Genomic DNA, 25,910 nt, shown 5'->3' on the forward strand with positions numbered 1-25,910 from the left:
ACCATGAACATGTTTTTCCCCAGGTTACTTGGGCAATTGAGCGATACTGCTTCTGTATGGGACCCTGTCCTTGGATTTAAATGCAGTAACATCATTCACGGAAGCCACTATGACTAGTTTGCCGGAGAACTCGGACAAATTGAATGGCGCAATGCCGCCGCTCCAAGAAGACGAAAAATCGAACACAGGGAGTCCTCGCGAGCCGCAACCCGTCTTAGACGGTACCGACAAGCGCTCGCCGACTGCGATGGCGAACCGGCGTCGTATGAAGGACCCTTACCGGCACATCCTGCCCCACAGGATGTCCTTTCACACCACGGGCGTCCTGGCAACCTTTCTCCGCCCTTCCAGCGGCTTGAGGAGGGGCGCTACCGTCTCCCCGTCGGTTGATCCCGCTTCTCGGGGAGGGACCCCGAAGAGAGGGAGGAGAAAATCCTCCAATCTTGCTCAGCCCCGGAAGCTTGGGAAGGACGTGCAAAATGAGCCTCGCCCGATCGTTCCCATTTCAGCTCGTGAACACATTTCCTTCAAGACTGGAAAACGGCATTCGCATGGACCAGATTTAGGGGTCAGTACGACATTTTGTCTAGAAAAATAACGGACAGATTTCTAAGGACTATCGATACTTGAGTGCCTAAGTAAGGGTGGCACGACCTAGTATAATCTTGGTCCCCACAAACGAGTGACAATGGGTGTTTTCTTCACAGGCCATACGGTATAGAACGTCAAGCAAAGATCCTTCGAACAGCATACTTTCCTTCTTGTCCCATCACTTTATCATCTTTCAAAATTGAAGCTCCACGCAACACTAAGATTGACTTTCCCCCACATACAGAGCGACTGGGGTAGAAAATTTATTACAAGCACAAAATTATAATACTTTTTCTTAAAATGTATTTATTTATTCATTTTTTAATAGTAAATTTCGATCATTCCAAATTCGTCGTCCTGGGTCTGCCGCAGGGGAAAGAAATCAATTGTCTTCTCATCATTGTTATTTCAATGACAACCACAGAAAAACTACAGGAAAAAAAACAGCACTGATTACAATGATGTGAACAGCTACAACGCCGAAGGTTACGCGGCCCTGCATATAGCGGCCCAAAGCAATCATCTTGGATGGATGGGAGAACTTTTGAAGAACAATGCAGGTTAGTAGCTCAACTAGACGCTACAGAATGTGTAAGTTTGACACGTCCATAGAAGCACGCTAACGAGCTCCTTGCGTGAACGAGACCACGCAGGCGACCCGCAACGTCACAAAATGCGAGAAGGTTTGTTGCAAGCACGAGTAATTCTTTGTAGTATTTTCGCGCCGGCACCGGACCCGGTGAACAGCGTTGGTGGCGATAGGTCTCTCAAATGACGTCATTCCCTACAGATTGCCACGTGCATTGACATTTTTTATTTCAATTTTCGTGACGTGCATCGCGCGGCGCCGTATTTCGAAGATGTTTGGATCAGTAAGCGCGCTATTTTAGAACATTTTGCACACCGCACGCGATACCGGCTCGTAAATGATGTCACTTCAGTTTAAACCACGCCCAACCATGGAACCGGGAGGTAGCGCGCAACTTAAGTGTTCGTCCAATGGGAGCGAGGCTGCAATCAGTGGTACGTCTACGTGTATGACGAAGTCACTTACGCACCGGATACGCATTTGATATTTTCCTACAAAGATGGCGTTAATGAGAGAGATCTATCAATTGTAGCCTTATTCTATGTGGTATTTTTACACTGTACAATTTTGTTTGTTTGGTTTGTTTTTATCTCCTGCTACTCTCGGCTTTGCAGAGAAAATGTGACACGAACTTAGATGCCGTTTGCCCTTCATACATAATACAAACTTCAACCCGAATCAAAGCATTTCGTAATTTGCACTGACAGTCATTGGTATTTATCCATAGTGCTATAACACTAAAGCACTTTGTGCAGGTTTTTGGCACGTTGAGTTGAAAATGTGACGAGTCCAACATGTCCCACTTTGTGTAACAATGTGCGCACTGTCATGTCATTATAAATGTTCTTAAAAAGGCAAGGTGACAAATTAAAGTTCAAGTTAAATGATCTACATTAGTAACCACGGTAACTACATGTACTTAACATGACTTGGCAAAACTTAAAGACGTCCATTCGGGGCCGCCGTATAGATCTTGCATCCATACCATAGGCCTACACTACGGCATAAAATTTAGGCATTTGGCGTAAGGTATCAAGACTCAAGAGTGTCATGAAACTGCTAAGCTTTAGCCCCTTACAGTTTTGTTTTTCTCAACGTGCATGCACGGTCCGTAGCACGCTTGAGCAGTTTCGGTTTTATCATATCAACACCCTCAGTTTTTGCTTTAAAAGTAACGTAATCAAAGGTAACGCAATGGAAAGACCCAACTTACCATGTTCAGCAGTTCAGTCCGTGCTGTCGTGTCGACTTAAATTCCACTGCTGTAATGTTAGCTAAGCATTAATTTCAAGAACCCTCACGTCGAGATGGAATTTCAGACTCGGCTTTTCAGACGTGTCGTTGATTTTCTGAGCAGAAAAATCGATTTACGCTGAACTTATCGCAACTATATATCACAAGGTAGACAGATCTCTTGTAACTAGACTAGTCGGAAGTGAACTTTTCAATTCGCGGTTTTTGTGGGTCGCGTTAACTATATGATATAAATGCATGACAACAAGTCTTTACTAGATCAATATCTCATCATTTTGATCTGTCAAAATATTTCATGATAATAATGAAATAAAATGAGTTAAATTGTCGATAATTTGAGTGAATTACTCGCTTGCAGGTATTTTGTTTTAGCTAGTAATTAGTACCACCCCGAATAACGAAATGGATTGACCCAATAGTTTCTGCATCGTAAATAGTTGGTGTCAAGAGATCTCAGACCAGATATGCACTAAGGGGTGCAGTCCATTGCATCGTAATCTACAAGTTGTAAAACGGTTACCACGTGAATGCAATGTGTTTACATCCGGCAAAAGTATAAGTTTTTAAAGCTCATGGTAAAGATCGTATTGCGTCGAATGACAGTTACCGCATAGACTTGGACCTGATTTCGATGTAAGGCTTTCGCTTAAAATAAAGAGAACTTTGTTCGAGTTTTCAGGCATAGATGTATCATATATGTGAAGGATTTTGATCTGACGATCGAAGGGTGAGTCATTTTACTCTTGCGTAGATTTAGGAACGATTAAGACTTAAAGTTATTACAACTATTTATTTTGTCAAGTTTGCCCTCAGTTGCTGACTTATCGGCATGCTTAGAAATTATGTTTGGTTTGATCATGCTGCATTGACTGCAGAGATTGTAGCTTTGTGTGGTCATCAAATTGCTGTGTCACGTACACTTCAGTGTAAAATGCTCTGATTGGTGTACATTTAATAACTGTTACTTGTTTGTTTTGACCTTCACCTTTACCAGGTTTTAACTTGGGCGCGATCGGCCGATCCGTGCGATAGCCTAATCGCTTTGCACGAGGTTGATTTTGCATGAAATCTCCACTTTCGCTTAACTTTTTTGAAAAATACTTTCACAACCGTGAATTAGAAAAACAAGACAATCGGCTGTGGATGGTGGGAACATCCATGAATTGGGCATATAAACGGGGTGGCAATTAAGTGACGTCCCTGCATCACTTGATACATGTTATTGATGAGTGGAGGTACTTTTTCCCCTTTTGGCCTATTTCAGATGTGGACCTCCCTGCGGTCAGTACGGGCTTCACTCCTCTTCACCTGGCAGCCCGGTACGGCTGGCTGGAGGCCGCCATGCTGCTGTTGAAAAATGGCGCCAGCTGTGATGCATCCACCCACCTTGGCCAGAGGCCCATCCACCTGGCTGCACGGAGGGGACATGCAGACATCATCAGGGTGGGTAGTCTCACAGGCTCTAACCCTGGGGTAGATTAGAGTAGCTGTCTCCAAATAATAATAATGTATTTGTGCTAATTTTGTACTATTTGGGATTATTATTACATGCAATCATTTCGGGGGATGACACCAAGGATTGCTCAAAAGCACCCTAAGCACTGTAGCTCGCAAGCCTGAAGAAACCTCTTGAGAAGAGACAATGAAAAGTAGTTACAGTTTTAGAGGTGGGAATCACGTAGGAACTGAAAACCCAATCCACACTGTGGACCAAGACGGGAATTGAAACCGGACCACAGATCTAGAGGTGGAAGGCGAGAAAAGACCCACTACACCAACCTGACTCCATTGAGATTAAATGCACTGTGGAAGCAATAGGGTAAATCTTCTGGTAAAAGACTGTGATATCTGATTGATGGAACTAAAGTTTGTGATGGCTTCATGGTAATTCTGCACCTGTTCTATATTTGGACACACTGGGGCAAGTTCAATCAAAGACCACTATAGTTAGCTAATGCTTGGTTCGTGATAGTGCATGTGAAATAAACAATCCTAGCCAACCACTGTCAGTGCTCTAGGCAGAAGGGGAAAAGGGTTGGCTGCAGGAAGAGCAAAATAGCAACAACAAAAGTGAAACTGGTCGTTCACTAGTGACATAACTGTTTTTCTGGCATTTCTCTTATAACTAGTCCTCTCTGCACTGTGCTATGAAAACCAATTTATGGCAACGAATGATGCGGCCAACGTCGATAGGCTGGTTGTGAATAGTTGACTAGACTAGTCAAACCATTGTAGACTAATGTGAGTTCAATGAGAGAGGGTTGAACCATGGTTAACTGTGGTCCTCGTTCAAACTTGCCCTTGGCTGATGATTCAACAAGAGTCTTCAGTGATTGTAAATGATTCTTCACTTTTTTTGAAGGTTTTATTAGAATATGACAAAGACCAGGTGAAGGCATTCGACAAAGATTTGATGACGCCCCTGCACATGGCTGCCATCAGCGGTGACATAGATGTGTGCCAGTTGCTGGTAAGTCCAACCTTTGGGATGGGACTCTCTACGGTGTTCCATATCTGCCATCTTGCATTTTGCTTCTCTGATCACCCATTTAAAAAACTGCCAAATTTTATAAATTCTCAGAAGATGTTTCCAAAAAGTGAGAATTTTCAAGCTCCTTTTGCCGCATATGTTGCAGGTTTGATTATTGCTGTGCATTAAACCCCCAAAGCTGGGTTGTTTTGAATCAATTCATCACAGCTGATCCTGAATTAAATGCTGAAAATCTTTCCGAGGACAAACAACATACAACTCCGTGGGATATACCAGTTGTCAGTGTACATTTCATAAGAATTAGAAACTCTCAAATTCATATTTTTTTATGTTCAATAATAGATTAACAATGGTGTTGATATTGGAGCCAGAGAAGTAAGTAACATGACGGCAGTAATGATGGCATGCGCAGTGGGGCATCAGAGCTTCATCCACTGTGTATTACAATCAGGTATTCTGTTTTGTTGTTGTTGTGGATGTGATGGTTGTGGTGCTGGTGGTAGTTATTGGCACTGTGGTGGTTAAGGTTATGGTGGTTGTTTTGGTTGTGGTGGTTGTTGTGGTTGTTTTGGTTGTGGTGGTGGTGGTTGTTGTGGTTGTTACTGTGGTTGTGGTTATTGTTGCCGTTTTGGTGGTTGTGGTGGTTGTTGTTAAGGTGATGGTGGTGGCTGGTGGTGGTGGTGGTGGTTGTGGTTGTTACAGTGATTGTGGTTATTGTTATGGTCGTGGTGGTTGTTGATAAGGTGATGGTGGTGGCTGGTGGTGGTGGTTGTTGTGGTTGTTACAGTGATTGTGGTTATTGTTATGGTTGTGGTGGTTGTTGATAAGGTGATGGTGGTGGCTGGTGGTGGTGGTTGTTATGGTTGTTACAGTGGCTATGGTTATTGTTGACATTGTGGTGGTGGTGGTTGTGGTTGTGGTGGTTGTTCAGTTGCAAAACAGCACTGGCTAAATATTTGCAACAAAACAAACAGTAGTGGCAATTTGACATCCAACTTTGAAATCAGGCTGCTCAAAAGTTTGAAGAAATGTACATGTATCAGGAACAAGCAACATTTTGGGGCATGCACATGTTTTGGATTATTTGAGGTTCATTTATGGAGACAAGATTTGGTACAATTTTGATTATCCTATTCTGACAGCACCCAGTCAAGGCTTGAAGGCATGTGACTTGTTGCTGCATACCGATAATGAAATGAAGACCGTGCTGCACATTGCCATCAGTAACGGCTGCAAAGAGGTAGGCATTTTTAGACAGCTATTCTTATCATTTTGAGGCTGCTTTTTGTGAAACTTTGGTTTTTTTTTTAATTTTAACAGTAAATTCTGACCATTGTTTCAGAAATTGGTGACATTTTATCAGCATTATTACAAACTGAAATGCCAACTACAGTCATTTGCAAAAGACCACCCAGTATTTTGTTGGTTTTTCTGTCATTTGGCCTGCATTACATTGTTTTATTGAATGTTTACATAATATAAGATAGTTTTTACAGTGGTGATAACATCAGAGTCATACTATGAGCCCATTTGCATCAATTGCTTTGCAAAGGCAGATCTTGTACGACATTCTGTCTGTAAGGCAGCATGGGTAAAAAAGCTAGTCTAAGTAATCACACACTAAATATTAGACTGTTAACATGTCAAATCATGGAAATGTAATCAAATAGCTGTTTAACCAAAATACTAAGGTTACACTTTGAAATCAACATAAGTTGCCATAATTGATTGGTTTCAGTTTGGTTTTTCTTCAGGTTAATGCATTTTGTATGGGCGGTCCTAAACTTCTGCAAATGACTGTAACGAACTATCACTTAAAAGAAGAGCTTGAAAGATGGAAAGTTTAGTGTGCTCAGCCACACCGTACTTGAACCACCGAAACCTGTCCTATGAGTCAGTTAGCTCACGAGCCACAAAACAACTACGGGAAGTCATTGGGCTTTTTTCGTATCGTTACATTTTTATACTTGTTTTCTGCCAAAATAGAAAAGTTATGGTCCACTTGTACCTTAAAATGGATGTCAGCTTTTATTCCCCCAACCAATAATACTTGTTTGTCTCAAGATAAAATGTTAAGGTGCATACGGTAGAACGGGTTTTCTTAACTGGAGAGATGACTAAAATTCCTGACAATCAAAGAAAAACTGCTTCCGTAATACACTGTAATAACTACACATACTGTCTTTCCTCATCACAATATGGGTCTTTCAAATGAATTCTTATTTCCAGTTGGTGAAATTTCTCCTGGATAGTGGGGCAGATGTGAATGCACAGTGTGGAATGGGCCACACACCTCTTCACCTCATAGCTGTGGTTGGCAACACGGACATTGCTAATTTACTTTTAGACTTTGGAGCTACCATCGAAAAGGGGGACAACGAACTCATGACACCACTCCACCGGTAGGAAGTAGCCCTCACTTCATTCAAATGATTACTTCACAGTTAGGTTGTTTATCCGTCCTGGTCACGGTTGATTGGAAGATTGGAAAGTCTCAAAACGTTACCTCTTGTTGTGCTGGCCTGACACAACCATTGTTTTTTTTCAACTTCGCAACCTTTAGGCAACAAGACTGCATCTGCTGACCAAGTGTAACTCATTTAAGGCTGTACTCTTGGTTTCTTGATAAATTGAACCTCAATAAAATCTTACCCTTTTTAATCACTCAAGTTCTTTGAATAGTTCATTGAACAATTAATCTTGAGTTGGTTATTAAGTTTAAATGATGCTTTGTACTGAATACTGTATCACGTTTTGGTTAAGACACACCTTACAACCAACTGAAAATTGTTTAGTAATTAATCAAATTGAATGGAATCAAAGGTTTCATTGTTCATACCTTTCTCGCAGTCCAACTGAATTGCAGTGGCATGACAGAAATCATTTTAAGAAGATTTCTTGTACTGACATTAAAAGTGAAAATGCTCTACATCATGCCAAGCAAAACAAAGAAAAAATTCCTTAAGAACTTAACTATCTAAATTAATATTCCTGTTTCCTCTTGATCCTAATTGGAGTTGACATTTATTCCAATGAAAATGGTTGCCATCCAGGGCTCGTACCAAAAAACTTTCACTTATTAATTGATGTGCTTTAAACATCTTGTGTGTGTATTTCAGAGCTGCAATGTACAACCGTCTCGCCATGGTTGGGCTTCTCTTAGACAAAGTGAGTACAACCTGATTTTTTTATAATGCAAAATTGGCAATGGCAAATTCCTTTTTACAGCGTAAGATGGTGCTGTGTGATATCCTATGGGATCTGTTCTGAAGGTTCACAATGAGGTATTGCACTGGTTCACATACAGCACGGAGTTTAATCAAATTATACTTGACTAGTTTACGTTTGAATGTGCACAATTCTGTTTTGTCTTTGCATGGGCTTAGTGCACTCTGGCACTGTATTTCAAAGGTGTTTTGCAGATTCCTTATAACAACACTGAATTTGCAACACTGAGCGTAATTCCCTCAAAACATGACATTTGGAGAATGACCAAAAAAATTGGTTCATCAGGGTGCTGATATTAATGCCCGGGAAAAGGACCATTTCACCCCCCTACTCTGTGCCTGCTGGCGAGGGCACGTTGAGATAGTCAAGCTTCTGATACAACGGGGAGCAGACCTCAACCTGCGTGACTGCGAGCGGAAAACCTGCCTCCACTGGTCCGTAGAGATGGGGCACTCAGAGATTGTGAGCGTGCTCTTTGAAGCAACAGGATTGGGCTTGTTGGAGTCTGAAGACAGGATGGATCAAACGGTGCTTCACTACACAGCTGAGACCGCTAACGTGGCGGTAAGTCCAGAGTTTTAAGCAAGTCTGGGTGTAAATCCTAAGAGGATCGTGCGAGAAAAAAGAGGATTTTTGAGGTACATGTATTTTTTAACTTAACAACAATCACCACTGAACTCACCACTGATTTAACCACTGAAACGAGCCATCACATATCGGTGCATGCCGATAATGAGCCCATCACAGTGAATGGAATCTTAAGTCTCAAGATTTTAAGATATTACTGTTATAAAGTCACTCTTTTGTCACATTTTGTTCCCTAAGAATTCATTATTTGTGCCCTGACTGGCCTTGCATTGAAAGGACGGCTTCTTTTGTATGGAAATTCTGGACCGAATCGTAGGGACAAAGAAAACAAAGAATTCATCCCCATTATAACTATCATTTTCCCCAAAACTATGGTACATGTGTGCGTGGCATGTGGTTTGAGTTGTAACTGACTCCTAATTTACTGCATAACAAACCAAGGGGGTGTTACACCTCAAACATTACTCAATGTGTTTTAACACCAATGCCACCCTCAGATGCCTTTGTCCAATGTTAATGACTTCTGTATATGGTTACTTCAAGTTTGGAGTAACCATCACACCCCTTTTACCCATTCATTTCTGTGATTTGGAAAAATCATTTAAGAAATAAAATTCAGCTATTTATCATGGCATATTGTTCAAAAAAATTGTAATTTTAAAAGAGTAAATTCAGAAACTGTACCATTTCTATATCTCTTTGACAGCTATTGAATTTGTTGCTAGTCAAAGGTGCCAAAGTAGACACCAGAGACAATGAGGAGAAGACACCCCTTCATATTGCCTGTCAGTAAGTACTGCAAGGCCTACAAGTACAGGTGTATGTGCCGGATTTTTTGATATGTATCAATCAGTGTTTTATATTAATCAAATGGCCATTTTTTGCTTTGTTATATTTATTTTCTTCATGTTATTTTGCATGTTTGCCCTGTTCAGCTACATACATTAAGGTAGGTTCATCTTGGCGTTCACATTATTGGATAAGGTTTGTGCAGAGAGTGCTTCCTATTTTTTTTCTGGCAGAGAAGGCTGATTTTATTGAAAAATAATTTATCACTGACTTGTGTGTGTTATTCTTAATCTTTGGGACAGTAGTTCAGTTTGGCAGTCTGAACAAGGTAGTGTAAGGCTCAAATATCTCAAGCCCACACAACTTGAATGTTGCCATTTCAGAAAGAACAATCAGGTACATGCCTGTAAATGGTACAGGGAAGCTGTGAAACTGAAGAACTTTAGATCTGATTGTGAAGACTTTGTGGGACTTTGCATTCATGTCCGCCTCTGTGCTTCTGCTGTGGATTACCTGAAAGTAAAGTGTTTGCTGACCATTGCCTCTGTTTGTGCAAATATCACGAAAAGAATCTCTTTTCTTCATTTTTTTAATATTTAAATCAGAAAAACAAAATAGAGCTGTTTGGATGCAACACTCAGATTGGCATCCCAATGCCAATAAGCCTTTTGCGAGTTAACTTTGACCCAAATCTGGTACACTGAGTTCCTTAAATTCAAGTAAACATAACAATTTGAATTCTCCTTACTAAAACCACTGTTGCTATACCTCATGATTCAGGGCAAGCTTTTGCTTAGTTACATAAGAGACACCTTGCAACAATACACTGTTCTTAATGGATAAGAAGGGCACAAAGGAACCAGTCCAATCCAAGGTGGTCGCTGTGCAAAAGCTTGCCCCGAATCACAAGGTATACCAACAATGTCTTTAGTCTGGGGAATTCAAATTGTTATGTTTATGTGAAGTCAGATAACTCAGTGCACCAGATTTTATTCAAATTTAACTCACAAATGGCTTATTGACAGTACAATGGTGAAAAACAGAGGGATCAAGTGCCATTGAAGGTTTGCATAATGCAAGATTCTCTCAAAGGCCTTCAACTCAAAAGTGGCTCAAGTGACTTGCAACTCTAGATGCTAGGTGGAGTGACACGTATGAGTGAGCATTGGTGTCCACCTTTCCGTTACCAGGTTCGGTCACCTTGCCTGTGTCAAGATCCTTCTACAGCACTCCCCCAATCTCCTGAATACGGACGACATGGACGGAATGACGCCACTCCTGTTGGCGAGTCACAATGGTCATCCAAGTATCGTTCGATTCCTGTTGGACACAGGTGCTGATATTGCCAGCAAGTACGCAGCACCAGACATTGTCAGAATGCAGATTTCTGTGGGAAATTGAACAAACTCAGAACTTAAAAAAAAAGCATTCGTCTACATTTCAAGTTCCACACAAACCTACTTGCACATTTTCTCTCCTGTCAAAAATATTGTTGTTAATTTGAAAACACTGTCAAATTGCATCCTTGAAATTCAAATTACTTTCCTATTTGCTGGATGTGGCTGGCTGAAAAATTATTTTCAAATAGAATTCTTCGTTTTTGTTGTATAACTTATTAAAGGTACAACTTTTGTCGTTGCCATACATGACAAAAACTGAACTCCAGTGTCGGCCCAACTTCTCTCCTTTTCACCACTGAGGGAGCAATTGTTCACAGAGACCATATATAAATATTGACTGCATTCGTGAATCCTTTATGCTGGCATTCCAGCCATGTCCCGTAGGTCTAAATCTCACTTGATTAACCTCAAGTCGTTGTCTTACCTTTGCTCTTAGAAATGATGAGTGGAAGACGGCATTAGCTCTCGCTGCGAGCAAGAATCATGTGCACACTGTAACCGTCCTGATTGAAAACAATGCGGACATCAATGCTCTCGACAAAGAAAAGGTTAGAGTTAGATGTGTTTTTCATAGCATTAGAATCACTTAGACCATGGTCCTTAGTTTTCTCCTCTTTTAAAAATGTATAGCACATACTGCAAGATGAAGTCCTCAGGTCCTCCGTAAGGAACTAAGATTTATGGTTACGTTTCAAGAATTAGGCCGTTTTCCAGTACTCAACTTCGTCTCCCTCTCAGGCTTTGGGTAGGAAACCAATCCTCAATTGTGGGCCTGAAGCGTTTAACTTGTAAATTGAAATACTGTAATGTTTGGCTCTTTTGCATCTCACTGGATGTTTTGTGGCACTATCAGACTTACTCTTGCGCTTATAACCTCAAAGTCAGGAAATTAAAAAAAAAAACAGTTGAAGCCTGAGACGGAGCCCAAGTCGAGTATTGGAAAATGGCCTGAGATCCGGAACATTACTGAATTGGCTACATATTCTCAGTCGAGTTTTCCCAGCACGTCCCCAAAATAAACAAGTCGGTGACAAGTTCTTCCACTAGACCAGTGACTGGTAACAGAGCGAACTGTGACATAGATTATGCCAGGGCCCATTTGGAAAGCTTGTGACTTGACCTGTCACTGGATGACTTGTGATGGACTTACAGGGACTTGTCACCGACTAAACTACAGCGCTGATCCTCGATTTGAAGTCAGCAACTTTTAAAAGTGGTCTAGGTCCCTTCTGCCAAGCAATTAAGAAAACAATAGAGATTTGTGCTGTGATCTATTGGAGACTTTGTTTCCAAAACTAATTCAGATTGTAAGCCGCCCACAAGGAGGGTTAATCCAGAATGTTCTAGTTGGGAGGAGGGGGTAAAAAGGTGAAATTTCTTCATGTAACCTTTGACCTCTTTTTGTGAGGGGATTATGCCCTTCCCTCTTTCCAATCCACCAAAGACCACAAGGACAGAATAAAATGGCTATGACCGGGAAGACGAAGCGGTTTCTCAATTAGGGTCATCCTCTAGCATTCTCAGAATTGTATTTCTTTCCAGAACACCCCCTTGCACCTGGTCTGTCAGGCCGGACATCAGCTGGTCGCCAAACTTCTCTTGGCAGCTAGAGCAGAGCTGACCCACTGCAACCGGGCGGGGCTGTATGCTCTTGACTATGCCATCGAGAATCAGCATCTAGAGATAGCCAAGGCCATTGTCACCAGCAAGGAGTGAGAACTTTTATCCTTTCAACTTTCATTTCTGGATATCGTTTAAATGTTTTTGGTGTTCCACTTTTTGATTTGGCAAAAAAATAGGTCATGCAATTGAACCAATTAACAAAACATCAGTCAGCAACAGAACTTCCGCATTTTCTGTTTAACTAAAACAAATCTCCAGTTTACCATTGAAAGATGGTCTAGGGTATTTTTTGTAATCATTTTTTTTGCAAATTTGCAGGCCTAAGTGTGTCAAAAATATTCTTCAAACACACTAGACTTTTGCCGTCCATCTCCGAAGATTTTATGTTGAAACTTAGAAAATGGCTAAGATATGAGCTAAATATGTTCTTAACAGCCAAGTTTTCTTTGTTCAGCTGTTCACGGACCATTTACCCATTTCTGCTTGCCATCACACCGTTTCGATATCATTTTAAATGGGTATATTTTACCAATGAATGTTCATTTAAAGAATGAAAACACCTGCAGAGAAAAAGATATTTAAAAAAAAACACTGGCTACGCAGAAGAGTTTGTTTTTGACAGACCACACATCATAATCAAGAGCCCTCCCCTCAAACCACTCAAACCTGAAATTTCTACCTTGATGATGGGTCTGTATTTTCAAACAACTTTGTGTGGACACTTGCCATATTGTCTTTGTCTCTATTATGAAAGTTGGGAGTCGGCTCTTAGCAATCGTAATGACAAAGGCCTGTCGCCCATGAAGAAGTTGATTAAGAAGATGCCAGACGCCGCACTGTTAGTGCTTGACCACTGCTCCAAGAAATCGCACAGCGACCCGAACCATCCAGATTTAGAGGTATAATCTTACTTTCATACATTGATTTTAGTACCTTTCTTAAATTCATGCGACCTTGCAGCAACAAGGTTGGATTATGAAGAATGCATGTATAACATGGTTGAACTGAAGGGCGTGAAGGCGAATTATAATGGTGCCTTTGGGAGCTGCAAAATGACACATCTGATCATGGAGCACAGCAAGAGATTGAACGTTATGATTTCTGGCAGAGTTTTGCTTTCCATGTGCTGTTTTGACTTCCCAATATTGTTCTGTTTGTTGTTAACAGCGATAAAAAAGTGGACTTGGAGAGGGTGAACATTTCATTGATAATCCAAAACAATTTTACTTGGGACTTTGGATACATAAAAGTGGAACTTTGTAATAGGGTCTGCTCTTTGAATGTCACAGTCACATTTTTGTTACAAGTGGCGGCTAAAAGTGTGGTTGGCCGTCCCCAGATGTAGGGATTAGCTCCCACTGCAAACCCCAACTGACACACTTGAGTAAGCACACACTCAGATCAGCAGTACCAGGATCCAGAGCAGCATCCGTTGTTCCCGCCTAAACGCTTCACCGAGCTAATCCCTACATCTGGATCCCTTTCTACACCATATAAGCTCCACTCCCAGTCAGAATCCTGCAGTCTCCTGAAGACGGACAGAGTACACTGTTCGAAACGTCGAGTTATTCCCCGGTTCTTCTCAGAACCACAAATACTCAAGAAAGAGATTGATCCATGGTGTAACCGCATCGTAATCGTTTTACTCAATAATTCAAAAGTATCAAAAATCCCATGTAGCTATCAGACCACCAGATAAGGATGCATACTGCAAAGTACTAAATGAAAACACAACCCTTTAAAATGAATGAGTCAAATGTCCATTTTCAACGAATTTTAGGTGATATTGAAAACTAACTGAAAGGTGATATTTCTACAAATTTTGGCCCCTAGATAAACTTCTAGGCAAAATGAGAGTGGTCTGTTAAACTTTACGACACAGCACTCAACTATTGTGTGAGCGCCTTCTGAAAATGTTTGCCTTGATTGAAATTGGACATACTGAAGTGTAACTGTGATCTATTGCAACCATCAAGGGCATGTTCCTTTGCATAAACATGAAAGTATGTGGCAACCCAAGATGATAAGAGGCATGTGTTTTACATCAGAGCTTCACAGAAAACTTAAAGTGGACATTTGTCTGTCTCTCTTACAGATCACCTGTGACTTCAGTTATCTCGATCCAGGGCCAGACGACCACTTAACTGGAGAAAACAATATCATTGACAAGAAAAAGAGATTCTTTGCACTCAAGGTATGTTTTTCTATTTCATTCCAAACCAATTTATAAATAATGAAGTTTATGAGTCTCAGTGGTTAGAGTATTTTCATGAGGTGACAGGCAGAATGTTCCATTGCATGAGGCAAAGCTGACTGGAATGGAACATTCCATTCATCACAGAATGGAAGTTCACTGTGACAGTATTTTAGTGTATCGTTCATTTATATCACTGTGGAGTTACATCTATCTTTCAGACGATGCTCAAATACAATCGCCAGAAACTTCTGTGCCACGAGCTTCCTCAGTGCATCTTGTCTCGAAAATGGTAGGTGCGCAGTGACTTAGGAGAAGAATGTTACAATCATTTTACTCAAAGTTCCAGAACACAGTTTGCTACAAATTGTACCAAATCCTCAAATATATCATTCTTGCTCTGAAAACATTGAGTGCATTCTTCGTACCAACTTACAAGAGCCCCTAGTTGGTTTCATGAAAAGTTAAGGTGGCTTAATGTTGCAAAATATTCCAAAAACCTTGTGGCGGATTCAAAGAATCTTGGGGGGTAATGGTTAACCCCCTAGGGACCATTGAAATCCTGCATAACCTTGTTGGGTTCAGCATGGTTAGGGTTGTAATGAGTCAGTTTTCTGGTCAGTTAATGTAGAAATATAGTCCCCAAACCATATACCTCTCCAAATGTGCAATTTTGATAAGACAAAAGTTTAACATGCCTGTTGTTATAAGGACCGTATTGTTCAAGAGCGTTAATCCATTAAAGACTAGAACTAATATGGGACCCGCTCCAGGAAAAGGTGATGTAAGTCACACCATGCATTTACAAGCAATGACTGCTCAACGTTGGATTCAAAAATTCCTTTTTTTCTGACAAAATCATTGAAAATACTAATTCCTTAGTCCTTGCGCGAAGTTTGAAGGTGGTTGTGACACAAGAACATGTTGGTTGCTAAGTAGGATTTAAATGCCTACAACTGACATCAGAGCCACATATTTCAAAGCGTGTTTTCTCAGTTTTGCAATTTCAATTGCCAGGAACTAATTAATATGCAAATATGTCATAACTCCAGAACGGGAAAGGGTACGGAGCTCTTTCATATACCAAACGAAAGCTTACAATGTGGGCTTTCCAGTCATGTATATAACTTGAATTTTTTTTTTTGCAACTTATATCACCTTTTCCTGGAGCGGGTCACATATATTCAATCATTGATTCAGATATAGGAGAATGAAGAGCAGTGCAGTAGTTTGGAAGTCTGTAGTTAAGGACTTATCAGGCAAATCTTGTTTACAGGGCTAATGTTTTTTAAGTGACCAGCTTTAGAACAAACTGAAATGACTTTAATTATCAAGAACAATAGGCTTGTTAAAACCTTTGATGTAGCTGAAGGGGAAGAACTACTTTTTTCTGGTCTGCAGGTCAAAATTCGCTGGTATTTTCTTCATGTTAGACTTCTTCTTCTATCTCATCTTTCTCGGCTGTTTGACCCACTACACAAGTTCCAGCCAGCTCATAACGTCCGAGATGCAACTGAACAGTATGGGTTGTGTGGAAGTAGACGCCAACGACACTGCTTACATCTTCAATGAAGTGAGTTCAGCATTTGAATCCGGTACTCACATAAAACTCAAGCCCGTGTCACATCTTTCCAATATGATTGGTTCAACAGACATTTTTGTTGTCCAATGAGATTCAGCAAGAATATCACATGATCTAAGCCAGAAGCCTTCAGAGGAATACATCATATGATTGGCTACCACGTGACTGATCATTGAGCCAATTCAGTCTTTTCAAAAGGCAATGTCACTCGGGAACAAGTCATATGTGTGAGTTGGTGTAAGGCCTTGCTGATGGGGCAGGCCCGTTGGTACCCGGTATTCCTGAATGCCTACAAACACGCTTCTTTTTGGGTGTGCATTGTTTGAATACTGAACTGGCTCATTCAGAACAATAAGCATAGGACACAAGCCTCAAGACTTGATGAAAGTTGAAGGTTACTATGCAAAAATCATTTATTAGCTGTTATTTTGATTGAGAAGCAAAATTCTGTGATAATATTTCATCTTGTCCATTTTTCCATATTTTGGCTTTTGGGATTCATAGGAAGGCATTGTCATCCGAATTGCTGATCCCTGGCTGTGGGTAAGCCAGAGTTTGATTAGCATCTACTGCTTGTTTCTTCTCGTGATGAAGTTTCTGCATCTTTTACAATTGGTAGGCATTGCTGAGCATCTGTGGTTGGCTGTTTGTTGCTAGGCTGTAAAGTCACCCCTGCCCTTACAGGGGAGATCCCGGAATTTTTCATTGGGGGGGTTGTCAGGCCGGAGATTTTTGTGTCTCATTTCTTTCGGAGAAGAAACAATGATGAAACTTTACATGACATACAGTGAGACTGGTGCTGTTACTTTAGTTATTTTTCAACATTTTTCCCAATTTAAAAAACCTCGGTTTTGTCTCAGACTGTTTGGGGGGTCAGCAGCGTTACAATCCATTTTCTCTGCAGCTATTGACAATTCTGGTAATTCCTTCTTTAGGTCATGAAACTTGACTCAAACTCTGACCTTAAACTTTTACAAGTTTAGTTTGGACAAAGCTTGAAGTTAAACTGCATTTACAGATAACACAAGGTAGAATTTCCAAGATATGTAATACAAAACTGCTGCAAACTGCTTGCTGACTACAGTGACCAAAAATACAATTCTCAAAATATGGAGGGCCTGACTTTCTCAAAAAGAAAGAAAGATTCTTCTAGGATCGAAGGTAGAATTTCAGTTGAAAAACAATTTGGTGGTGTTATGATACGAGCAGCTTTCTGCAGAGGTTTCATCCTACCTTTTATATTTCTTTTCTAGAGGGTTGCCTTCTTTTTGGCCATTTCAAACTACGTGGCCATCTTGCTGTGCGCGAGCTCTCTTATATTCACTTATCCACCTTTCTACCCGCCTTGCTCGTTGGCATGGAATGCTGGCGCCATTGCAAACTTCCTAGCCGGGATCCATTTCCTCCTCTACCTACAACCGTAAGATGATTAACATCCTGTTGTATTAACAAATTATTTAATTCGAATCAATTGATCAGCAGTGTGTGTTCCAACCCAAAGATGAATCCAGAATTCATTTTTCAGGGGAGAGATCAAAATTTGGGGGGGTTCTTTCTGAGGAGCAAGGCTACATTTTGGGGAAGTTTTACAGAGGAAAGTGAAATGTAATAGTGCAACATAATCTTCTTACTCACATTTCCCACAAAATCTAACAATTCTTTGGGGGGGGGCTTGGCTATATCTGCCAATATAATAATCTTAACCATCTGCTGCATTGTCTTCCATAGAATAAATGTACAAATCACATCACACACGATGTCCCCATTTTTTTGCAACTTTTTGCAAATTTTTCTCGCTGCTGAAATTTTAAAAATAAGATTCCTTCATTTTCCAAACAAGAAGAGTAGGGCTGCAACAATTACCAAGTTATTTGATAGAGCGAATGTTAGGTCAGCCACCTAGTTCCTTTGTGGCTCCATAAACCAGAAACAAATTTGTGACAATTTAGATTTCTCCTAATTTTTGGAGCTAAAAAGGTAAAAAAAACGGAGGGCCTTTCGAATATACTTTAGCTGCCTTAATCTCCTGTGTGCTTTTGTTAATGCTGGGGACTATGCAGATAAAATGCATTTGTACATCAAGGGAATTCCATCTTTCTAACATTTTGTTTTGGGAGAAACACACACACTCATGCAACTGGCGTTAAATAAAAATGACATTGTGAGGGCTTTCTGGCATTTCAGGGGGCAAAAATTCAAAATTAAAAAAAAAATGACAAACAGACCAACAAATAAAAATCAACTAAAATAAAGTAGCATTAATGAGGTTGAAAGCAACGTGATCTCATGACTCCTTGGTGAATTAGTTAATTTTTTTTATGTTCTCTTCTTTCATAGAATCAGATACTTTGGTATCTATGTTGGGATGTTTCTCACAACCTCCAGTTCCCTTCTAAAGGTAGGTACAGAATTTAGCAAGTGACATATTGGCTGAATAAATAGTGCAAACATTACTCAGAATCTCGGATCACTTTTGAATAGCCTATTTTTTTGCATGTTTTTCCCCCGAAGAAATTCAACTAATTTCTCTTGTTCTTTTTCCACATTTTTATCGTCTGCTTTTCATGTGTACCTTCCTGAGAAATTCTGGTATTTTTATTTTCGGGCAGGCCATGGTTGTGTACGTGTTTTTCTTCTTATCCTTTGGTCTCTGCTTCTACATTTGTTTTTCCCGCTTGGTGAGTACTCAAATATTTCCCATGTCATTTATTCTGCAAGTTTCATAAACCTTCAAGAAAAACTGTTATATTAGAAAATTATAAGAGCAAGTGACATGTTATCGTGAGTATATTTAACCTTCTACACTGCATGAAATAATGTTGAAAATAGGGTAGTGGAAATTTTGACTTAAAAAATAAAATCACACGATTGGCGAGTATTTATTGCCCTTCCCACAAGAAACAGTTTTGTAGGCCTGAGTTAATTTTATTGGACTGAGCCTGTTTACTTTATTCTATGAAAAGTATCTTCCGCTGTTCTCACCATCTTCAGCTGTACCGAGTTCCAGCAGCCTTTATCAATACTTTTTTCCCCCATCTCCAGGATGCCTTCCGCAGTCCTGGTGATGCACTCTTGACTACCTTCGTCATGACTTTAGGAGAAATCAACAAGTCGGACATCTTTGATGCCGGCATTTCCCTCAGCCCGTTTGAGCATGCCGGACACATCCTCTTTATTCTCTTCCTGTTCATGATGCCCATGGTTCTGATGAACCTGACGGTGAGTGGCGACCAGCAAGGATGGATTCAGAACATGTGTTGTGGGAATTTCTTGGAGTAACTTCTTTTGGCCATTTTGCGGGATGATTCTAAATTTTGGGGATTTTCAGGGAAGGAAGGACAATGATTAGTCCCTCAGAGTTGCCTTTCTGTCGTTACAGTTTTTGTTCCTTTTGGGGCCATTCCCCTGTTTCACTCCAAGACACTGATGACAACCAGTGACAATGACAGAGACAAACTGACTGAACTGTCAGGAATCTAATGACAGCAACGAAAACTATGGCTGATCTAGCTCTGTATCTTATGGTGGGGGAGTGCACCAGTGGCACTGACAAATGACAGCTACAAATCAATTTTCAAGAAAGAATGACAAGAAAAGGAAAGACAAGAAAAAGACTAGGGGAAAACAGCATTGAAATCACCCATTTCCTTGAAAATTCCTCCAAATTGGCAACCCTCATCTATTTATTGTTGGCAAGTCTGATGAATGCCGCCCCCCCCCCCGAAAGAGACATGGCCCCTTCCTGATGACATCCATGAGCAGTTGCAAAAAAATGTAATCAAAGACAAAAGCAGGAAGTATAAAAGCTTGACCTTTGATGGGGACACCAGATCTCTTTCATGTGGAATCCTTTTTGTAGGAAAATTTCAAGTGCGTATGTGCCATCATGAGTATGTGGCTAGGCATTCACTGTGTTAAGGGGGTGTGTTATTGCGTTAAGGGGACAAGTTTTTGGTTAGGCAAATTTGGACTGAGTTGTGGGGACATTTTCTTTGTCATCAGAAAATAAGTGAAATATGAAGCGTATGTCCCCATAACTACAGAGCAGGAGTATGTGTGCGCAGTGTTCAAATGTCCCACACATGCGCATTGATCAAAGTATCTCTAAAATATAGCACAGCCAATAACAGTTGACATTGACAGTGACAAATGGACCATGACCCCGAAATAAGCAAAGACGATCTGACTACCAGAAACTTATGTTTCCATTATGCATGAAAAGTTTCACTGTGTATTTATGCCGTCAACGAAGAACATGAACTGATTTTTACATGCATGTTTCTGCAGATTGGTATAGCGGTGGGTGATATCGAAGCAATCTTCAAATCTGCCTATCTGAAACAGCAGCAGATTTTGGTAAGTCAAAAATGGTTGATTGCGGTTTCATCAGCAAATTATATCATTATGTAAATTATAAATCCCTAAGAGAATGGGCTCCATCAGAACTCTTTCAAAGCATCATGGTCCTTTAAACAAAGGCCTTTTTACGCTTCTTTTATCCATTCATCTCCAATCTTTTCCCAGTTTCGATTTTATCTTTCTCTGGTTAAAATTGAGAGAAATCTACTGCTTTCTTTTGACCTCAATTCAGGTGGACCTGATTTGGGGCTATGAGACTAAACTGCCAAAGTTTCTGCAGCGAAGAATCTACGAGTCCAAAGTGACAATGAGACCCAACAAAGCAAACAAGAGGACATGGACTAAGGTGGGTATAAACTGTAACATTATTTTTTTTTTCGGGAGGGGGGATTTTTTGCCCTGCCCCGCGTGTATTTTAACACTGTATGCACAATGTATGCCCCCGAAGGCTTGTGAAAAACCACAAGCGTACTCGTGTGGGACTCGAACGCACGACCTCCTGCTTACTAGTGCAAACGTCTTAACCACTCGACCACGGAGGTTGCCGGTTTCGGCCGGTTGGTTCGAATCAGATGTAGCAGCGGGTACCACGAACAACTATTTCAAGGATGGATTTGCGCCGGGGAGATGTAAAACGGGCAAGGCCAAAAAAAAAACAATCCAAAATTAATTTACATCTCCCCAACACAAATCTATCCTTGAAATAACTGTAACAAGCAATGATAAAATAGGATTCAAATTCAAGTATCGAAAATGTGTGGTAAGAATAATTAAAATGGTTCGCACTAAATTTCATACACTGCTGTGTTGTCATACTCACAATACTTGTGACTCACCTCAAGGACTTTTTTGCATCCTTACTCATGGTAAAGCACTCATACTCAAACTCAAAGAGGAATATTGCCTTTTACTTTTACTCACGCTTTTTTTAAATACGTGTACTCAAAGTGGAAAAAAATGTACTCAACTTAAGCACTGCTAGGAAACATTGTACAATTTGCAGGACACGCTACCGAGTCTTTGTTCAGAAATTTTTTGGAAAACATTCTTTCTGAATGTTCTTAAGCTTCATTATCTGCGAGAATAACACAAGTAGCTAAGCGGTAAAAATAAAAATGCTATCTTTCATTTTTATTCTGCTTACTTCTCGCAGGCAAAACGTTTTTTGTTTGGTGGTGCATTTGTCACCAAGGATGACCAATCGAAAAATAGCGAGCCTTCCACAGAGGAGATCGTCACTGAACTCCACCGCAATCGTATGATGTAAGAATTTGCAATGAAGTTAGCTGAATAGTCGGGGTAGGAGGCCTAATCTATGTGGAACACCCAACCACAGGGCCACTCGCAAAACACTGGCTAGTTGAGAGAGAAAAAATGCTCAATTCATCAAATAAAATGGACTGTTTGATTTGCCTTGTTAAATTTTTATTCAAGGGTACACAACACTGACAGTGAAGCTAAGGATGCTGTGCTACCTAGGGTTGACAAACGTGTGTCCTATAGGGTGGACAAACATGTGTCCTATACCACATTCATCAGTATTATGTCATGCACGTCACCAAGAAACAAAGGTTGTGATTTGCTGATAGACCGCAGATGTGACCAATGACATCTGTGCCCTTGCCTGCTTGATAATAGATGAAGAAGTTGTACAGATTGCCAAAGTGAATACGCTAGGCGTTCAAGTGTGTGTAAAAAGGCATCAGCGTGAGAATCAGCTCGTAAACCAACACGTGTGCGCTTACTCCATTTGTTTGCATTTGGGGGTTCAAAATGACGTCACAAAATGACGTACTTAGTATTCTGGTATGGAATGCTCACCCTACTAATAATACACTTTACATGTGTCGGCCCTGGTAATAGATATGCAAGGTCATGAACCATGTAATTGTAAACTGGACATTTGACAACAGTCTTCCAATATCTGGGGTCACAAACTAACAATTTGAATAGGTTGATGACTTAACTTGGAAGTGCAAGATCTTAAAATGTGGACAAATGCATTATAGATCTGTCTGCTGTGAAAGAACTATACATATAAATCATACACACATGGTTTTGATGTTTTTGGTCGGACAGGATTTCCATGTTGGATGAAGTCCTCAAGCGGCACACAGACACCTTGCGGAAAATTGCTGACAAGTTCGACATCAGCAATGAACTGGAGGAACTGTCCATCTTCAGAGAATCTGTGTCTAGCCTCCACTCCAATACATGATCAGCAGGCCCCGGGGGTGGGGGAAGTTACTACCCCTCCCGACGTTTTCATTTAGCCCCTCCCCCTTGATACCATTTGAAGTGAATGTTCCCTGAGACTTGATCACCAGTTTTACCACTAACAGTTTCACTGAAGTGAAGTCTTCACTACAGCACTGAACCTTTCGGAATGTAGGAGGGGCGGGGAAAACGTGGGGGTATACGTGTCTCCATCATGTTGGATTTAAAAGTGGGGGAGTGAAGCCGTGTTTTCTATAGAATGGGCAGATACACACAAGCCACTCCCACCTCTACTTCCACTGGCCGTGCTTGCAACAGGTTGTCAACCCCACCCGTTATTGAAACAAAACACACATCCACTAATGAACCCTAAAAACCTTCTTATCTGGATAAACCTCAAGAAGGAGGGGCATTGGTTATCACAGTATTTCCATTCATGCATGCTCACATCTATACAAATAACACAAGCTAAAAACATTCACATGATTCCAATGAACAACTTTTACACTTCTTGAATGTCTTTATTTTACATACCTTGTATGATCCATGCTGTTTTTGCACCTGTGTTCAGATTTTGAAAAGATATATGCTTTTTATAAATGTTTATATTATGTTTTTATTTTAACAGAATGTGATGGCAGCTTTATAATTTATATTAAATTCAATCCTGAATCTAAACTCTATGTAATCACTATGAATCATTCATTTAGTTGTTATCATTAACCACTTGATGCCGGGACTTTTTTCTGAAAGCCGGCTCCAAGAATTCCAGCCTAGCTTGGCCACAAAGGCCACCTGCCACCCTGCAAATTCTCGGTTTGTGGCCCTGCATGCTCTGCACGCTTTGATTTACACGGTGAAAAGGCTCATTGTTCATCGAACCCATGTACCCTTTGTGTACATATTGCTCCCCACCCATCGAACTTATGTACCCTGTGTGTACATATTGCTCTCCGTCCATCTAACCCATGTACCCTGTGTGTACATATTGCTCTCCGTCCATCTAACCCATGTACCCTGTGTGTACATATTGCTCCCCGCCCATCTAACCCATGTACCCTGTGTGTACATATTGCTCTCCGTCCATCGAACCCATGTACCCTTTGTGTACATATTGCTCTCCATCCATCTAACCCATGTACCCTGTGTGTACATATTGCTCTCCGTCCATCTAACCCATGTACCCTGTGTGTACATATTGCTCTCCGTCCGTATTGTTATGTTTACATATAAGGATACATACATGTATGTCTGTAAGAACAGTCACATGCATTATTCGGTAAAATTAAAACTTTGTACCTGAACAGTGTCTGAGGAGTGTTGTTCATGTGTTGTGTATTCCAAAAACTTGTTTTAACCCCTTCGCTCTGGGAGACGGCGAGAGCCACGGCTTTGTGTGAGGATTAGTGCCTACCACACATACACCATGCAGCTGCTGGATCAATGGGACCTGCTGCTGGACAAAGCCCTCCATTCAGGGCATACCACAGCCAAGCAGTCACGGTCAAAAGAATCCCGGCGTGAAGGGGTTAAATGATGTAATCATTTTAGCGTAAACCCGTATGCATGTCAACACTCGTCAACAAAATACTATACAGTTTGTCTTATTCCAAGGAGTACAAAAGTGCCACTTCAAATACATAATGCTTCAGGCTGACTTTGTATTTACCCGTTACAGTATTAATCTGCATACTTTGACAAAATTCATGTCACAACCACGTCTTGCACAATCTGGAACCATTTAAGAGAAAATTCATGTTTAACGTTGATGCAGTGTGCAGAGCGTGGGGTTGGAAGAAAAATAAAATATCCATGAAATAATCATGAAAGGGTTTGGTCATGGCCTCACAGCAGTGAAGGGTCTCTCTTTGCATCCTTTAAAGCTCATTTCTTGCGTTCTATATCAGCTGTCATGCATGGAAATGCCATAAGATGAACTCGGATTTCCAGATTTCTGAACAGATAGTTTGAGAGATCTTGAAATCAGGAAAAATCCTAATAAATCTCCCCCTAACTGGAAATAAAGAAATCCAGAAAAATCCTATAGGTACTTAAAACCAAACTCAACGTCATGCATTTAAATAAGCTGACAGCAAGGTTGATCTGAAAAGCCATGAATTTGGTCATATGCCTTTCATTCACTTGGAATCCACTGCATTTTTTCAACTGGCCAAATCTATCATTCATTTTGGAAGTCCTGTAACTGTTAACAGCTCCCTCATTTCTCCATTTCAGTTGGTGTGAGAACATCCAAGCATCAATTTGAAATATTTACTAGAAGGGGGTGCAAGTGGGAAGAACAACACTATTCATTACTTGTATATTCTGAATTGAGAAACAACAGGAAAATAAAACACTGAAGAAGCCAAATTGCAGCATTTAAGTTAAAGTGAAACTTTTGCGTGGGTTGCTTAATGCTTTGCATGAATTGATCATTAAATAGAAACTTGTCCACTATGCTATGAACAATGCATTGTTTTAAAGCCTAAATGCCTAAAATTCTCTGGGACCTCGTCATCCCTCCTGGTGGACTTTAAAATGTCACACTTGGAGCATTTCAGTGAAAGCATTTAAGACACCCTGTTTTTTATTTTAATTCAAACAACAATACGGACACCTAATTCTCCAATATGCCGCCTAATACCCTGTAATACATTACGTGTGACAATCTTCCAGCAAATCACAATTATCATACATGTAGTTGTTACATATTTTACTTTCATATTTTGTGCACGAGACGTGACAGTTCCTAATCCCGCATCAGTCCCCGAGGGTTTCCCGGATCATTTTCTGCTGTGCTGCAAGCTCTTCCATCCTGAGTCCAATCGACCTGGTCACAGTCTGCCTCTGTGCTTCGTCAAGCTGAGACAGCAGGTGCTTGTACTCGGCCAGTGTCTCCTCCACTGCCCTGTCGGCATCTTGGAGATCTTCGTTGAAGTAAACTGAACCCATCGAATCACGCTGTTGACAGGATGTGGATAATTATGAAAGATGGCTCACTCACT

General features: G+C 40.7%; 1 protein-coding gene across 1 annotated transcript; it reads left to right on the plus strand.

Moving 5' to 3' along the window:
* Positions 1-247: 247 nt before the first annotated feature.
* LOC110979688 (transient receptor potential cation channel subfamily A member 1-like) lies at positions 248-25,672 on the plus strand. The gene is made up of 26 exons (XM_087139224.1): positions 248-568; positions 1,016-1,151; positions 3,699-3,877; positions 4,797-4,904; positions 5,268-5,376; positions 6,068-6,165; positions 7,155-7,327; positions 8,045-8,093; positions 8,439-8,717; positions 9,448-9,530; positions 10,721-10,882; positions 11,367-11,478; positions 12,473-12,642; positions 13,308-13,452; positions 14,649-14,747; positions 14,969-15,039; positions 16,149-16,320; positions 16,834-16,944; positions 17,583-17,749; positions 18,667-18,727; positions 18,939-19,007; positions 19,372-19,548; positions 20,617-20,685; positions 20,921-21,034; positions 21,842-21,951; positions 22,768-25,672. Exons 1-26 carry the CDS (start codon positions 248-250, stop codon positions 22,904-22,906), a joined length of 3,483 nt encoding a protein of 1,160 aa, XP_086995350.1. The 3' UTR covers positions 22,907-25,672.
* The last annotated feature ends 238 nt before the right edge of the window (positions 25,673-25,910 follow it).

This window comes from Acanthaster planci, linkage group LG07 (assembly GCF_054643075.1).
Source record: "Acanthaster planci isolate LZ-2023a linkage group LG07, COTS_SCS, whole genome shotgun sequence".
NCBI classification, from domain to species: Eukaryota; Metazoa; Echinodermata; class Asteroidea; order Valvatida; family Acanthasteridae; genus Acanthaster; species Acanthaster planci.